Source organism: Oncorhynchus clarkii, chromosome 10 (genome assembly GCF_045791955.1).
Source record: "Oncorhynchus clarkii lewisi isolate Uvic-CL-2024 chromosome 10, UVic_Ocla_1.0, whole genome shotgun sequence".
Classification (NCBI taxonomy): Eukaryota; Metazoa; Chordata; class Actinopteri; order Salmoniformes; family Salmonidae; genus Oncorhynchus; species Oncorhynchus clarkii.
In genome coordinates, this window is record NC_092156.1 from 65,104,161 (window position 1) to 65,121,692 (window position 17,532).

The 17,532-nt window shown below is 42.2% G+C and overlaps 1 protein-coding gene across 1 annotated transcript; it reads left to right on the plus strand.

The window, feature by feature from the left end:
- Positions 1-11,289: 11,289 nt before the first annotated feature.
- LOC139419712 (transmembrane protein 154-like) lies at positions 11,290-17,176 on the plus strand. The gene is made up of 7 exons (XM_071169698.1): positions 11,290-11,455; positions 12,970-13,041; positions 13,181-13,246; positions 13,361-13,420; positions 13,668-13,826; positions 14,176-14,233; positions 17,086-17,176. The coding sequence occupies exons 1-7, from the start codon at positions 11,335-11,337 to the stop codon at positions 17,174-17,176; spliced, it is 627 nt and encodes a 208-aa protein (XP_071025799.1). The 5' UTR covers positions 11,290-11,334.
- Positions 17,177-17,532: the final 356 nt, after the last annotated feature.

Genomic DNA, 17,532 nt, shown 5'->3' on the forward strand with positions numbered 1-17,532 from the left:
CAGTCGTCTCAAATAAAACTGTGAAGGACCTCGGCGTTACTCTGGACCCTGATCTCTCTTTTTAAGAACATATCAAGACTGTTTCAAGGACAGCTTTTTTCCATCTATGTAACGTTGCAAAAATTCGAAACTTTCTGTCCAAAAATGATGCAGAAAAATTAATCCATGCTTTTGTCACTTCTAAATTAGACTACTGCAATGCTCTACTTTCCGGCTACCCGGATAATGCACTAAATAAACTTCAGTTAGTGCTAAATACGGCTGCTAGAATCCTGACTAGAACCCAAAAAATGTATCATATTACTCCAGTGCTAGCCTCTCTACACTGGCTTCCTGTCAAGGCAAGGGCTGATTTCAAGGTTTTACTGCTAACCTACAAAGCATTACATGGGTTTGCTCCTACCTATCTCTCTGATTTGGTCCTACCGTACATACCTACATGTACGCTACGGTCACAAGACGCAGGCCTCCTAATTGTCCCTAGAATTGGTGTGGGGGCTGTGCTTTGGCAAAGTGGGTGGGGTTATATCCTTCCTGTTTGGCCCTGTCTGGGGGTGTCCTCGGATGGGGCCACAGTGTCTCCTGACCCCTCCTGTCTCAGCCTCCAGTATTTATGCTGCAGTAGTTTATGTGGCGGGGGGCTAGGGTCAGTTTGTTATATCTGGAGTACTTCTCCTGTCCTATCCGGTGTCCTGTGTGAATTTAAGTATGCTCTCTCCAATTCTCTCTTTCTCTTTCTTTCTCTCTCTCGGAGGACCTGAGCCCTAGGACCATGCCTCGGGACTACCTGACATGATGACTCCTTGCTGTCCCCAGTCCACCGGGCCGTGCTGCTACTCCAGTTTCAACTGTTCTGCCTGTGATTATTATTATTTGACCATGCTGGTCATTTATGAACATTTGAACATCTTGGCCATGTTCTGTTATAATCTCCACCCGGCACAGCCAGAAGAGGACTGGCCACCCCACATAGCCTGGTTCCTCTCTAGGTTTCTTCCTAGGTTTTGGCCTTTCTAGGGAGTTTTTCCTAGCCACCGTGCTTCTACACCTGCATTGCTTGCTGTTTGGGGTTTTAGGCTGGGTTTCTGTACAGCACTTTGAGATATCAGCTGATGTACGAAGGGCTATATCAATAAATTTGATTTGATTTGATATTTATTTCACACATATTTCACATATATTTCACACGTTTCAAATATATTTATCTATGACGTGCATTACGGATGTGCTATTCCAATATAGCGGTGAAAAGACATGACTGTGCTGTGTGACACGTCTGTACTCTTCTTTCAACATGCGGTGCACGGGCCAGAGCCTTTACAAATCGCTGGAGATCAGATTAATACCTTTTAGAGCAACTGCATGTGATTGAATTGCTTCTGAATTTGATTAAGAAGGAATGTCAGGGTACCTTTCACCTCAACCTTGAACCTGGGGCAGATCGTAAATCAATTGACAAGCTCTGTGTTCAAGCTGGCTTTACTGAGCATCCCGAACAGCAACCTCAAAGCCGGAAGGATGTTGTCAAACGGTAAATTCATACAGAGATGTTGTATACAGTGCATTCGGAAAGTATTCAGACCCCGTGACTTTTTCCACATTTTGTTACGTTCACAGCCTCACTGTAAATGGATTAAATATTTTTTCCCCCTCATCAATCTACACACAATAATGACAAAGCAAAAACCGTTTTATTGCAAAAAAAAATCGGAAATATCACATTTACATAAATATTATAACCCTTTACTCAGTACTTTGTTGAAGATCCTTTGGCAGCGATTACAGCCTCGAGCCTCGATCCAGGGGATCTTCTTGTGTTTGACGCTACAAGCTTGGCACACCTGTATTTGTGGAGTTTCTCCCATTCTTCTCTGCAGATCCTCTTAAGCACTTTCAGGTTGAATGGGGAGCGTCGCTACACAGCTATTTTCAGGTCTCTCCAAAGATGTTCGATTGGGCTCAAGTTCCAAAGCCACACCTGCATTGTCTTGGCTGTGTGCTTAGGGTCATTGTCCTGTTGAAAGGTGAACCTTCGCCCCAGTCTGAAGTCCTGAGCGCTCTGGAGCAGGTTTTTTATCATGGATCTCTCTCTGTACTTTGCTCCGTTCATCTTTCCCTCGATCCTGACTTGTCTTCCAGTCCCTGCCGTTGAAAAACATCCCCACAGCATGATGCTGCCACCACCATGCTTCACCGTAGGGATGGTGCTAGGTTTCATCCAGAGGTGACACTTGGCAATCAGGACAAAGAGTTCAATCTTGGTTTCATTAGACCAGAGAATCTTGCTTCTCGTGGTCTATGAATCCTTTAGGTGTCTTTTGCAAACTGCAAGAGGGCTGTCATGTGCTTTTTACTGAGGAGTGGCTCCCGTCTGGACACTCTACCATAAATGCCTGATTGGTGGAGTGCTGCAGAGATGGTTGTCCTTCTGGAAGGTTCTCCCATTTCCGCAGAGGAACTCTGGAGCTCTGTCAGAGTGATCATTGGGTTCTTGGTTTCCCTGAGCAAGGCCCTTCTCCCCAGATTGTTCAATTTGGCAGCCAGCTCTAGGAAGAGTCTTGGTTCCAAACCTCTTCCATTTAAGAATGGTTGAGGCCACTGTGTTCTTGGGGACCTTCAATGTTGCAGAGATTTTTTGGTACCCTTCCCCAGATCTGTGCCTTTTTTAAGAGTTTTATATCGTAAAAAAAGACAACACCAACATCAATTTGAAGTTTTGTTGACATTTTCGGAGGTTTCTTATTTTTCTTGATTCATAACTCTGTAGTGAAGTGTATGAAAGGGTTGTTTTGTGCCAGGTAGGACTAGAAAGGTTCGAGGCCTAATGTGAAATCGATAGCCTGACTTGTCCCATTTGACAATATGTGTGACCTTCTGTTGTGTTGCTGAGTCTATGAAGGGATGAGTTTGAATTGTATCCTCAGATACCCCAACGTCTATCAACGACAGTCTTTCGATAACATATTTGCTATCTATATTGATGAATATTTGAGCTTCTGTAGTGTTATGGTTTTAAACAGTCAGTGTTATATTATATGACTTCCCTCAATTGTTCAACTGAAGCTCTGACCGACAGAAGCATAATATTATTAATCGGCAAAGAACTACAGGTCTTAAATGTAGTCACCTCCAAAATCATTGGCACCCTTGATAAAGATGAGAAAAAAAACACTATAAAATAAATAATACAAACACTGAGTTAAATTGCACGCTCAAGAAAATTAGATACAATTGTATAAAATACTGTACATGCACATGTACATAAACATTGCAACTGAAATCTAAATCCACTAAAATATACCCCTTCGTCCTTTACCAATAACTACTCAGTTCAATTCACTCGTAGTCTTACTCTTTAATTTGCCATTATATAAGTAGAAGCCAAATCTCACATGTTCAGGAAATTCTCCCAACGAAGGGAACCGTAGTGAGACAGCTTTCTATTTTGGGTTTAAGGCTGGGTTTCTGTTTAGCACTTTGTGACATCAGCTGCTTTATAAACCATAGAGAGACATCCCCTTCTATTACATAAAGTAACTTTCTCCCTGCCTTATAAACCATAGAGAGACATCCCCTTCTATTACATAAAGTAACTTTCTCCCTGCCTTATAAACCATAGAGATTCATCCCCTTCTATTACATAAAGTAACTTTCTCCCTGCCTTATAAACCATAGAGAGACATCCCCTTCTATTACATAAAGTAACTTTCTCCCTGCCTTATAAACCTTGAAGAGACATCCCCTTCTATTACATAAAGTAACTTTCTCCCTGCCTTATAAACCATAGAGAGACATTACCTTCTATTACATAAAGTAACTTTCTCCCTGCCTTATAAACCATAGAGAGACATCCCCTTCTATTACATAAAGTAACTTTCTCCCTGCCTTATAAACCATAGAGAGACATCCCCTTCTATTACATGAAGTAACTTTCTCCCTGCCTTATAAACCATAGAGAGACATCCCCTTCTATTACATAAAGTAACTTTCTCCCTGCCTTATAAACCATAGAGAGACATCCCCTTCTATTACATAAAGTAACTTTCTCCCGTCCTTATAAACCATAGAAAGACATCCCCTTCTATTACATAAAGTAACTTTCTCCCTGCTTTATAAACCATAGAGAGACATCCCCTTCTATTACATAAAGTAACTTTCTCCCTGCTTTATAAACCATAGAGAGACATCCCCTTCTATTACATAAAGTAAGTTTCTCCCTGCCTTATAAACCATAGAAATACATCCCCTTCTATTACATGAAGTAACTTTCTCCCTGCTTTATAAACCATAGAGAGACATCCCCTTCTATTACATAAAGTAACTTTCTCCCTGCCTTATAAACCATAGAGAGACATCCCCTTCTATTACATAAAGTAACTTTCTCCCTGCCTTATAAACCTTGAAGAGACATCCCCTTCTATTACATAAAGTAACTTTCTCCCTGCCTTATAAACCATAGAGAGACATTACCTTCTATTACATAAAGTAACTTTCTCCCTGCCTTATAAACCATAGAGAGACATCCCCTTCTATTACATAAAGTAACTTTCTCCCTGCCTTATAAACCATAGAGAGACATCCCCTTCTATTACATAAAGTAACTTTCTCCCTGCCTTATAAACCATAGAGAGACATCCCCTTCTATTACATAAAGTAACTTTCTCCCTGCCTTATAAACCATAGAGAGACATCCCCTTCTATTACATAAAGTAACTTTCTCCCGTCCTTATAAACCATAGAAAGACATCCCCTTCTATTACATAAAGTAACTTTCTCCCTGCTTTATAAACCATAGAGAGACATCCCCTTCTATTACATAAAGTAACTTTCTCCCTGCTTTATAAACCATAGAGAGACATCCCCTTCTATTACATAAAGTAAGTTTCTCCCTGCCTTATAAACCATAGAAATACATCCCCTTCTATTACATGAAGTAACTTTCTCCCTGCTTTATAAACCATAGAGAGACATCCCCTTCTATTACATAAAGTAACTTTCTCCCTGCTTTATAAACCATAGAGAGACATCCCCTTCTATTACATAAAGTAACTTTCTCCCTGCTTTATAAACCATAGAGAGACATCCCCTTCTATTACATAAAGTAACTTTCTCCCTGCCTTATAAACCATAGAGAGACATCCCCTTCTATTACATGAAGTAACTTTCTCCCTGCCTTATAAACCATAGAGAGACATCCCCTTCTATTACATAAAGTAACTTTCTCCCTTCCTTATAAACCATAGAGAGACATCCCCTTCTATTACATAAAGTAACTTTCTCCCTGCCTTATAAACCATAGAAAGACATCCCCTTCTATTACATAAAGTAACTTTCTCCCTGCCTTATAAACCACAGAGAGACATCCCCTTCTATTACATAAAGTAACTTTCTCACTGCCTTATAAACCATAGAAAGACATCCCCTTCTATTACATAAAGTAACTTTCTCCCTGCTTTATAAACCATAGAGAGACATCCCCTTCTATTACATAAAGTAACTTTCTCCCTGCTTTATAAACCATAGAGAGACATCCCCTTCTATTACATAAAGTAACTTTCGCCCTGCCTTATAAACCATATAAATACATCCCCTTCTATTACATAAAGTAACTTTCTCCCTGCTTTATAAACCATAGAGAGACATCCCCTTCTATTATATGAAGTAACTTTCTCCCTGCCTTGGCTTCCCCCCCTGGTTTCATTGAAAGCCATTTCCCCAACTGATGTTAGCCTGAGAGCATTTGATATACCCTCCTCATCACACTGCATTAAAGCATCCAAGAGCCCTTGTAATGTCACGACATTGCTATTAGCCGCTCCATCTAATTCGTATCCTATATCCAGGCCGTATCCAGGTAGAATGATGATTATGCTGCTTGGGCTAATGTTGGTTTATTCAGATGTCAGCAAGCAAGGACATTTGTGAACACTCTCTCCTTCTAAAGTAATGTTCCCATTCCTATTAATTCACTACTAACCTCTTCTAGTCCTAATAACCCTCGGAGGACTGGAGAAGCCTGGGATGTATTCACTAGGAACCAAATGGGACAACATCGGGAGGGATCTACCTGAATTTATTCAATAGAAACTCTGGTTTTTGTTGGAGAAAAAAAAGGGGTTGCTACGGTGTCCACTAGTGAATACGCCCCTGCTGATCCACGTCCTAGGAATAAATGGATAAGAAATCTCTGATGGAGGAAGTGACCGTACAGATGGGAAGCTCCCTGAAGACTAATGGGGAATTCCAATGCAAAAGAGAGCAGTGGAAATCCACTAATCTATTATAGCTGATGGAAAGTCCATAACAACGTATAACATGGCATACATTATTGATCCTAATGAAGCCATTCAAAATGTCCCTCATTACCTGCATGCACTGGTTTGTGATAATGAGGAGACACGTAACACATTACCAGGCTGTATTCTCTAACCTCTGGAGTCTACAAGGAGAAAGAGGCTAGGTCAGTAAAGTAACGAGAGAGAGAGAGAGAGAAAGAGAGAGAGAGAAGAGAATAGAAGAGAGAAAAAGAGAGAGAGAGAAAGAGAGAGAAGAAAAGAGAATATATAAAAGAGAGAGACAGAGAGCACACTATCTCTGGCTGACAAACAACAGATATTGGTTTGTCTCTCTCTCTCTCCCTCTCTCTTTCTTTCTTTTTTTTCTCTCTCTCTCAGTCTCTCTCTCTCTCACTCTCTCCCCCTCTCTCTCTCTCTCTCTGTGGGCCACTCTCTCTGACTCCCCACCTGATCACAACCAGCAGGAACAAAGCTGCGGTCCTCTCCGTCACTGCAAACCTCGTCATTGTCAACAGCCTCACACAGCATGGGGCTATTAAAAGGATAACCACGCTCTGTAGTCACTAATAATGGATGTGTTTGGGTGAAATGGAAGTCAGCAAAAACCACCCAGTCATCCTGCAGCTGTCTGCAGCCCAATAATCCATTGAGGAATTCATAATGCCAACTGCCTATTCCCCAATTCTCCCTGGAGATATTCACATATAACAATGATTAAGGAACGGTTGCCTTTATAGCAATCTCAGTGGAGTCCCCTGTGAATACATTTTTAATATCATGATCTGAAGGTATGAGCCTCAGTACAATAACTCCTGCATTAATGTGGCATGTGGCCATGTGAGCTTTACATAGTGACTCAGGGAACCCAACCATGGAAGGAAGGAGTGGTGAGGTTCACTGAAGGAAGGGTGGTGAACAGAGGAGGCTGGCGGGAGGAGCTATAGAAGGACAGTCTCATTGTACCGGCAGGAATGACATTAATGGAACGCTATCAAACATATGGAAACCATGTTTGATTCCGTTCCATTTATTCCATTCCAGCCATTACAATGAGCCCATCCTCCTATAGCTCCTCCCACCAGCCTGCTCTGATAGCGACGGAGGGATGATGGAGGGATGATGGAGGAAAGAGAAACAGAAAACAACTATAAAGAGATACACTTGGGCATCAGGCAGTCTGTCTCTCTGACTCGACAAAGTCCTCCAGTACGTCACTATGTATGTCAATGCCATATATCAGCTAGCCAATTATCCTCACACTAACATCCACAGTCAATAGCATTCTATGGTTGCATCTGAAGTGGCACCCTATTCCCTATGTAGTGCATTGCTTTGAACAGGGCTCTGGTCAAAGTAGTGCACTACAGGGAATGGAGTGCCATTTTGGACATAACCTATGACCCTCTACGATCCCCCTGTCAGGACCAACCATTACATCCACTGTGCCCTGCATAGGCTATTATGCTGAGTCTGGGGAGTAAATGAGCTTTCCCTCTTTAGAAGTGAGATATTGTTCTACTCTTTTGCATTATTTTCTGTCCCTCTAGCAGGAAGGAGCAGCGGCTGTTTCTTTAAGGATCAATATTGTATTGCAGTGAGAGATGTGTTGAGGTAAAAGAGGTAAAAAGTTGTGCTGAATGCATTATTAAGTCTTAGACTTAGATGTATTGGTCACCTTTATTTCTCCAGTGTGTTGTTCCCGCTCTGTTGAGAGACAGGGAAGGTTAGTGGTTTAATTGACTGAGGGTGCAGCGCTCTCAGTACGACCAACAGGACGCCGGGCTGGACTGCCCTCCGGTGGACAATCTATCCCACTGCAACCAATGGAATGTAGGTCCTGTTTGAATACTTAAAATTGCCTTCTTCCTCCCTTCCTTGAATTCACTTATTATGATTGGTGCTTATGCACCAATTGATCATATATTTTATGAGGGAGGAAGGATTGCTTGTAAAAGGTTGAATTTGATTATTAGCAGTAGAGGCTTTGCTTCTTCATAACAGGTTTGTCATGAAAATAATTTGCTTGTTGACTTAGGTAGCCATGGTTATAAAATCCTCCTATTCACTGCTGATATGATTAATTTGCATAGCTGTAGATATTGACATCTCCATGGAAACGGAAAGGAATAACATTATCCACTTTGGCAGCCTCTGACCACATCTATTTTAACACGGAGGGATGGTCATTAAACATCAATAAATACATGAAAACAAAGTGACTAGAGACCCTGAATCTGCTTGATTCACTCTATGACTTCTGCTTTATCTCAACCCCTCCGAAAGACACGTATAGGCCTACAGGTTGAAGAGGTTGGAGCAGGGGGCTGCCACACTGAGCACCCATGGAGCGGATTTCTCAATAGCACAACGGAAGACAATGGCATCTAGGATTTGATACTGGCAATCTTCCCGGTACGCTAGCTCACTTCCCGACAGATTTTTCACGTCAGACCCGGGATTCGAACTGTCAAACATCTAAGCTACTTGACGCCCGCCTAGTAGTAACGGTTGATATTCCTCAAAAATGTAGACACAATACAATTCACTAAATCATAGCACATCCCTTTAAGGCTGACTAAGGATCTGACCCTTTTTTTTTCTTTTTTTTCCCCCCGCCTAAAATGACATACCCAAATCTAACTGCCTGTAGCTCAGGACCTGAAACAAAGACATGCACATTCTTGATACCTTTTAAAAGGAAACACATTGAATTTTGTGGAAATGTGAAATTAATGTTGGAGAATATAACACATTAGATCTGGTAAAAGATAATACAAAGAAAAAAACATGCATTTTTTTGTATTTTTTTGTATTTTTTTGTACCATCATCTTTGAAATGCAAGAGAAAGGCCATAATGTGTTATTCCAGCCCAGGCGCAATTTTGATTTTAGCCACTAGATGGCAACAGTGTATCTGTTTTAGACTGATCCAATGAACCATTGCATATATGTTCAAGATGTTGTATCAAGACTGCCCAAATGTGCCTAATTGGTTTATTAATACATGTTCAAGTTCATAATTGTGCACTCTCCTCAAACAGTAGCATGGTGTTGTTTCACTGTAATAGCTACTGTAAATTGGACAGTGCAGTTAGATTAGCAAGAATTTAAGCTTTCTGCCCAAATCAGATATGTCCATGTCCTGGGAAATGTTTTTGTTACTTACAACCTCATGCTAATCACATTACCCTACGTTAACCCAACTGTCCCATGCGGGGGGACACACACCTATCTCATAGAGGTTAAAGCTGACTCCACTGTGTCTCTGTGTAACGCTTGATGTGAACATGCATTTCATCTCCACACTCACTGCCTTTTAGAGTGAAAGCATTTTCTGTTTAGCCTAATTAATTAAAACCATGGAAACGTTCAATATTAATCTTCTCAGCGCTCTGAATTCTAACTGCAGTCATAATCTTACACAGACTAATGCTAATTAAAGTTCCTTCAAGGTTATCTCTAAACAGGCCAACTGGGATCACCAACAGCTTAGTTCTTTATTGTGGAAATAATATAATTGAGTGGTCACAGACTTGCAACTCCACTGGAGTTAGAGGTAGAAGAGATGACTCTATTTGAGGTCGAATGGGAGCACAGTGCCTTCTTTTGTATTCTCATGAGTTCATATTACACTTTACCACATGGGGGCGCTAATGGACCATAGAAGATATACGTTGTATTAAAAATCCTCAGGCATGCAGGCCTCCTAGTTCTCTTGCCAGACTAGACACAGCTGGTAAATACATAAATATGTTTAAAAACCTTCAGTATTGATAGAAAGAGGAAATATATTCATCTACCAAAGCCTATATTGACTGGTGGATTATGTCTCTGGGATTTTCCTGAAATGCATCATCCATGAATCACAACTAGACTTAGAGTTAGAAAAATGTATTAAAGTGTCACTCCACAATGATACAATAATACACAATACTGAAACACATTGTGGAAAGCTCCAACTGAGTTTTGAGACACTGAAAACAATCATGGTCAAACATGGTACATGTCTATAATACTTTGCATCATCAATACACATGTATAAAATAATAATTGTACAAAACAATTTAAGTACAATGGATAACCCCAACCCTAACTATGCATCACCAAACCCTCATTCGCTTTGGTGTGTACTGTTACTTTTTATTTGGCCAACATTTCTTTAAAAGTCCGTATCAGTTGGACGCTTCTGTGTTTATAGTCTCAACTCTGAACATGTTTCAACTCAGAAAAATCCTTCACCTGTGACATCATGTCTAAACTTGTCATGGCCGGGGCTATGCTTTATGGGATAGGTGGATAAGGTTATGGGGGAAGGTGAATGAGGTATAACGACATATCCATAGATAGTACAGTATACAACGTTCAGAGCTCAGTTCTGACCCTGTTAGCGGTTTGAATTCAAACCCAAACAGAAGTTTACCTGGTCCTTCAGGAGACCAGTGTAACAGAGAACAACTACCAGCTGCTCCTTACTGAATGTAACTAAGCAGAACATTTTCCTATCCCCCATTTAGTAAGTTTGCTGTGCTCTTGTCTTCTCTTTGGTATGCCCCGAGTGCTTGAATACCTTAACTGGGAGGAATTTGCTTAAGCAGAGAGCAGTGGAGCTGCCAGGCTTGTGGCTACAGGCACACAGTTAATTGCATCACATCCGCAAGAGTGATCCAGCTGGGTGTGTGTAGCTATGTGGCTGTGTACTCTTTAGGTTTCTCTCTCTCTCTCGCTCTCCCTCCCTCCCTCCCTCCCTCCCTCCCTCCCTCCCTCCCTCCCTCCCTCCCTCCCTCCCTCCCTCCCTCACCCTCTCTCATTCTCTCTCTCCCCTCCCTCCCTCCCACCCTCCCTCCCTCCCTCCCTCACCCTCTCTCATTCTCTCTCTCCCCTCCCTCCCTCCCTCTCGCCCTCTCTCTCATTCTCTCTCTCCTCCTCCTCTCGGTGAGTCTCTAGGTGAGTCAAAAGCAGCCCTGAATCAGGAAGTAGGATGCCGTGACAGACATTAGTAGGCAGAAGGAAATGGGCACCACCACCACACAATGTCACTATGTCTGCTGCTGCTCCTGTCCATGGTAACACAAGGACGAGAGGGAGGAGAGGCCACAGGGAAATGACCCCATCGTCGATCATGTTGCTGCTGGCTCTGACAGCCTGCCTGGCGGGGACTGGTAGGTGTGGACTGTGGATTGGAAAGATGATTTGCCCTTACTGCTCATTGGAAACAGAGCTTTCATGGCTTTCTCTACTCTCCTACATTCACTCACTTTCATTACTTGTCTGTTTTCTATTGGTGTCCTTCCTGTTCTTTTTTTTTTAGTTTGCCTGATAATGTAATAGTCTGCTGAAATGTGGTTGATATTAGCGGGTGGTGGCTGCTGAAATATGTGTGGACATGTTTTATGAAGAGATAGTGAAAGCTCTAGGCCTTTTGACTGCATGGTATTCTATCCAGTAGGTCTCACACACTGTACCTGAGTAATCGCTGCTGTATGGTTACATGTGCCTTTGAGTGGCTTCACAATGCTTTCTGAAGTTGAATATTTGAGTAGCTCTCCGAGAGCTTGTTCACTTCTATTCAAACGGATGTTATTGTCTTTGTGCATCTCTGTCACATGTCAGTTGTGAAAGAGGCTGAGTTCAGATCCCTTCTTGCAACAGGTAGTTAGTTACGAACGATAAGAATCAGCTATAAACACAGTGAAACGTTGATGTTCCTGTATCATTTCAAAAGACCCATCTTCACCAAAAGAACGAGAACATTGTGTTTTGTCAGTAGGAAAAGCATTAACAGAAACATTTTCGCAATGGCATTACCCAGGTTCTAATGGCACAGTTTGTTCCCTCTGTGGTGCACGTTATCTCCATCTGTGTGATACTTCTTTTGAGTTGAAAGAGTCATAGAGTCTACTGCCAGTATACTGTATGTGCATTGCCTTTATCACTGTATCCACTGGCTGGTAACCAAGGGATGCGTTCATTTGGAAGGGTTTTTAATGCCATGTCCATGTCTCCTCAACACATTCATTTTTACACTGTACATGCCCAAACATTTACAGTAAGATGTGTCTGTGATGGTCCTTGGAATGTCCGGGGTTAACCTACACAAAGAAAGGTGCTATCTAGAACCTAAAAGGGTTATCAGGCTGTCCCCATAGGAGAACCCTTTGAAGAACCCTTTTTGGTTCCAAGTAGAACACTTTTGGTTCCAGCTACAGAGGGTTCTACATGGACCCCAAAGGGGTACTACCTGTAACCAAAAAGGGTTTGCCTATGGGGACAGCTGAAGAACGCTTTTGGAACCCTTTTTTTGGAAGAGTGTATGATACATAGGCCCATTTAGTTAAACATGATTAAGGTCACAGCTCTCAACCAGGTACACTACTGACAGGCCCAAACTGATTCACATCCAAAGATCTGATGACTGTTTAAGCTCATTTTTCTGGGAAACAGTATCACACTGTCTGACTCATTGTAGTTTGCACATAGCGGAGTCTTTCTTTTTTTTTATGAATCCCCAATATTCTAAATTGCATAAAACTAGGGTGATGATTTCTTTCCTGGCCAAGTGACCCGGGAAAACTCTTGGCTCTCGTTATACCGTAGGCTTGAGGTCAGGTGGTGTTATAATGAAAAACCCCTGGCCCTATGTTGCTTAACCATGGACTCTTTCATTCAATTGCAGTGTTCTGCCAGGGTGAGGAGGACACAAGTACTGTTGAAGAAACACAAACAGAAAATGATGCTGGGTTCTCAGGTGAGCTCTAGCTGTTGTCTGTTCCCCCCCATGTGCATGCTCCTCCAACACAACCTGGTGGCAATAGCTCATAACTGCCCCTTTCCAACGGGTTTGGGATTAGTTGCGCTTGTGTTGATGCTTTTCTCAATGTCCCCAGTGATCCCACCTGTAAGTGATGCTACCCCTACACCAGACTCATACCTATCATCTGAGAGTCCTTCAGGTGAGATTACACCTGTCTCCATAACACAATTCCATTACCTGATTTCCATCAGAGCCTTGCATGGCAACAACAAAAAGGCCCTCTGGTGTTTTATTTCATTTTATGTCATTTCAGAGGGATATGAGACTGAAGCTGACGCTGGTTCTGGGTTCAGTCCAGGTGTCAATTTAGAAGGTATATTACATCCGTACATCAGCACTTTGTAACAACTGCTGATGTAAAAGGGGCTTTATAAAATAAACTTGGTTGATTTGATTGATTGATTGAACACAAACTACAAAACTGATGGAGTGTTTAAGAAAACCGTGTGTTAGAAACGATGATTGAGATGGTGAAAATAATTGCAGAAACATTGCAGACAAGCTGGTGTTACATCTATAGCGGCACGCTCAGTTTCCCACCATGATGGTTCCTCTTCCAGGGGAGGATCATCTCAAATCCTCTGAAGCACCACTGGAGGACAGTCTGAGTCTCACTTTCGTCCTGGTTCCTGTTGTGCTGGTGGTCGTGATAATCGCCATGGTAGTGGGAGTCGTCATAATCAACCGCAGATGGAATCGGAAAGGAAAGAGCAATTCTGGTAAGTCATGAGAGCGGTGCTATAGCTGGAAATATGTCCACGTGATGAGAAGTGACATGACCCCATTCTCATACACCATGACAGATCTGCTTGTGACTAGATGTACTGTACAATTCAGTCGTACCTTTTCATTGCATTGGGACTTTACAACACTATGACGTGAACAACAGCTCTGAGTTGGGGTATGTTTAGCTTTGTGCATACTTATTTAGAATAGTGTGTAGGCCTACAGTTGTGTACTCAACCACAATACAGTATACAATGTATGAGTGGATATTGTTAATGTACTTTGACATGACTTTATTAGATGGTGCACAATGTTGGCTATAATGATGGTTTCCTATTCCAGATAACGTAGAAGAGGATAAATATTTGCATGGTAGCGATGACACAGAAAAAGTTCCAATGTAAGTATGAGTACTATAGTGCATTCGGAAAGTATTCAGACCCCTTGACTTTTTCCACATTTTGTTACATTACAGCCTTATTCTAAAATATAAAATTATTTCCCTCATCAATCTACAATCAATACCACACAATGACAAGGTGAAAAAAGGTTTTTAGACATTTTTGCAAAAAACAGAAATATCTTATTTACATAAGTATTCCGCCCCTTTGCTATGAGACTCGAAATCGAGCTCAGGTGCATCCTGTTTCCATTGATCATCCTTGAGATGTTTCTACAACTTGATTGGAGTCCACCTGTGGTAAAGAACACAGCAGAAATAAATTATGTAAACTGTGCTAATGTGTAGTGAGTTTCACTTACTGCCTAGTACACAAGGATCCAAAACTGTAAACCTAAAAAAAACACTAAATAGATTCTTAAATGGAAGAGGTTTGGATCCACCAAGACTCTTCCTAGAGCTGTCCGCTCGGCCAAACTGAGCGATCAGGGGAGAAGGGCCAATGTCAGGGAGGTGACCAAGAACCCGATAGTCACTCTGACAGAGCTCCATAGTTTATCTGTGGAGATGGGAGAAGTTTCCAGAAGAACATCCATGTCTGCAGCACTCCACCAACCAGGCCTTCATGGTCAAGTGGCCAGACAGAAGTCACTCCTCAGTAAAAGGCACATGATAGCCCATTTGGAGTTTGCCAAACAGTACCTATAGGACTCTCAGACCATAATAAAAAGGATTCTCTGGTCTGATGAAACCAAGATTGAACTCGGTTGGCCTGAATGCTAAGTGTCACGTCTGGAGGAAACCTGGCACCATCCCTACGATGAAGCATGGAGGTGGCAGCATCATGCTGTGGGGATGTTTTTCAGCGGCAGGGACTGGAAGACTAGTCAGGATCGAGGGAAAGATGAGGGGAGCAAAGTACAGAGAGATCCTTGATAAAAACCTGCTGCAGAGTGCTCAGGACCTCAGACTGGGGCGAAGGTTCACCTTCCAACAGGACAATGACCCTAAGCGCACGGACAATGACCCTAAGCGCACAGCCAAGACAATGCAGGAGTGGCTTCGGGACAAGTCTGAATGTCCTTGAGTGGCCCAGCCAGAGCCCGGACTTAAACCCGATCGAATATCTCTGGAGAGACCTAAAAATCCCCAAATACAGTTGTGCCAAGCTTGTAGCGTCATACCCAAAAAGACTCAAGGCTGTAATCACTGCCAAAGGTGTTTCAACAAAGTACTGTTTTATAAATTTGCAAAGATGTCTAAAAAACAGTTTTTGCTTTGTCATTATGGGGTGTTGTGTGCAGATTGATGAAGAGACAAAACAATTTAATCCATTTCAGAATAAGGCTGTAACATAAGAGAATGTGTAAAAAGTCAAGGGGTCTGAATGCTTTCCGAATGCACTGTATCTAGGCTACTGCTCTTGACTGTGCTCTCTATACATTTCAAGTTGCAGGCACTTAAATTCGTATATGGCAGTAAATCTGTTTCCCTTGGTATGATTTTGACCTCACCCTTTCTCGCCTCTGTTTGTTATTTCCTGTTTAGAAAGAAAGACGTTGAGGAGTTTGAAACAGGCGTGTGTGTGTGTGTGTGTGTGTGTGTCTCTCTCTCTCTCTCTCTCTGTGTGTGTGTGTGTGTGTGTGTGTGTGTGTGTGTGTGTGTGTGTGTGTGTGTGTGTGTGTGTGTGTGTGTGTGTGTGTGTGTGTGTGTGTGTGTGTGTGTGTGCTCTGTGTGTGTGTCTCTCTCTCTCTCTCTCTCTGTGTGTGTGTGCTCTGTGTGTGTGTCTCTCTCTCTCTCTCTCTGTGTGTGTGTGTGTGTGTGTGTGTGTGTGTGTGTGTGTGTGTGTGTGTGTGTGTGTGTCTCTCTCTCTCTCTCTCTCTGTGTGTGTGTGTGTGTGTGTGTGTGTGTGTGTGTGTGTGTGTGTGTGTGTGTGTGTGTGTGTGTGTGTGTGTGTGTGTGTGTGCTCTGTGTGTGTGTCTCTCTCTCTCTCTCTCTCTGTGTGTGTGTGCTCTGTGTGTGTGTCTCTCTCTCTCTCTCTCTCTGTGTGTGTGTGTGTGTGTGTGTGTGTGTGTGTGTGTGTGTGTGTGTGTGTGTGTGTGTGTGTGTGTGTGCGTGCGTGCGTGCGTGCTCTTTTCCTCAACAAGTTGTTTCACACAAACACACACGCACCAGTCTCTCATATCTGACATAAAGTATATAGTCATGTGTGAATCTAAGTGTTTACACATTAGCCTGAGAGCTTATGAAAGAGCATTTCAGCAGAAATATGGCAAAGCTCAAGTTCCTCCTGCTATGACATGACACCCTGTCCCTGGTAACCAGCCTCCACGTGAGAATGTACAGTATGACTAAGGTATCTTTAGTGTAAGAGAAAGACTAACATCGTCAAAAACGATCTCCTGTCAAATCTTTACACTGCACATGAGTGCTCTCTCTCTCTCTCTCTCTCTCTAAGCCAATCATGTGTCCATGATGAGCATTGACAGAAAACTATAATCAATGACGAGAGCGCCCTCCTGTGAGAATCAGTAATACTACCACTCAAATGGCCTCGAGTAGAAAATCATGTCAAACTCTATTGGAGGGAAGGACAGTGCTTATTCAAATATGAACAGTTTTGGGTGGAAATCATTGAGAAAAAAAAAACAGCATAGTCCTAAGGAGTTAAATTTGAGACCAGTACACCGTGTGAGAAACCCCTCAACTGTTTTGGATTGTCTTTATACCTCAACAGTGGATGTTTGTATCCTCCCCCCTCTACACTCCCTTCATTTTAGTCCCTTTATTTTGTCATTTTTCGAATGTCAAAACAGTAATATGACGGGCTGACGATGTTGGCTGTTTTCCAGGCCCATGTTTGAGGATGATGTTCCCTCTGTGTTGGAGCTGGAGATGGAAGACCTGGAACAGTGGATGAATAAAGATGGTGAGTCATCTTAAAACCCCAAAAGAAAATGTATAGCAGCCCACTAATAACTATCTTTGAAAGTCATGTATAACTGGAACAATCTGAATATCTGTATGTCAATCTGTATGTTAGTTGGCAATAGTCGTCCTTGTTCTCCAAGCATTAGACTACTCTTGGTTCACAATAAGAAGATCTGTCTGTTGTAAACTCTGTTGACTACTCACTCCTGTTTTGTAATTGAAATTTGGACATTTGTAATCACATGCCTTTCCCTGATAAATGCTGCTGTGAAAACAGGTTGGTTGAGTATAACTTTTATCCAATAGAGGGCGCCATTGTATACTTTATTACTGAACCACTGCAAGTGTGGCGATAGCGTTCATACGTG

Excerpts from the sequence above, each read along its gene's own strand:
- LOC139419712 (XM_071169698.1), top strand. The coding sequence starts at position 11,335 with ATGTCTGCTGCTGCTCCTGTCCATGGTAACACAAGGACGAGAGGGAGG. Across the intron at positions 13,247-13,360 it reads ATCATCTGAGAGTCCTTCAG|AGGGATATGAGACTGAAGCT; the intron begins GTGAGATTACAC and ends ATGTCATTTCAG. Across the intron at positions 14,234-17,085 it reads GACACAGAAAAAGTTCCAAT|GCCCATGTTTGAGGATGATG; the intron begins GTAAGTATGAGT and ends GCTGTTTTCCAG.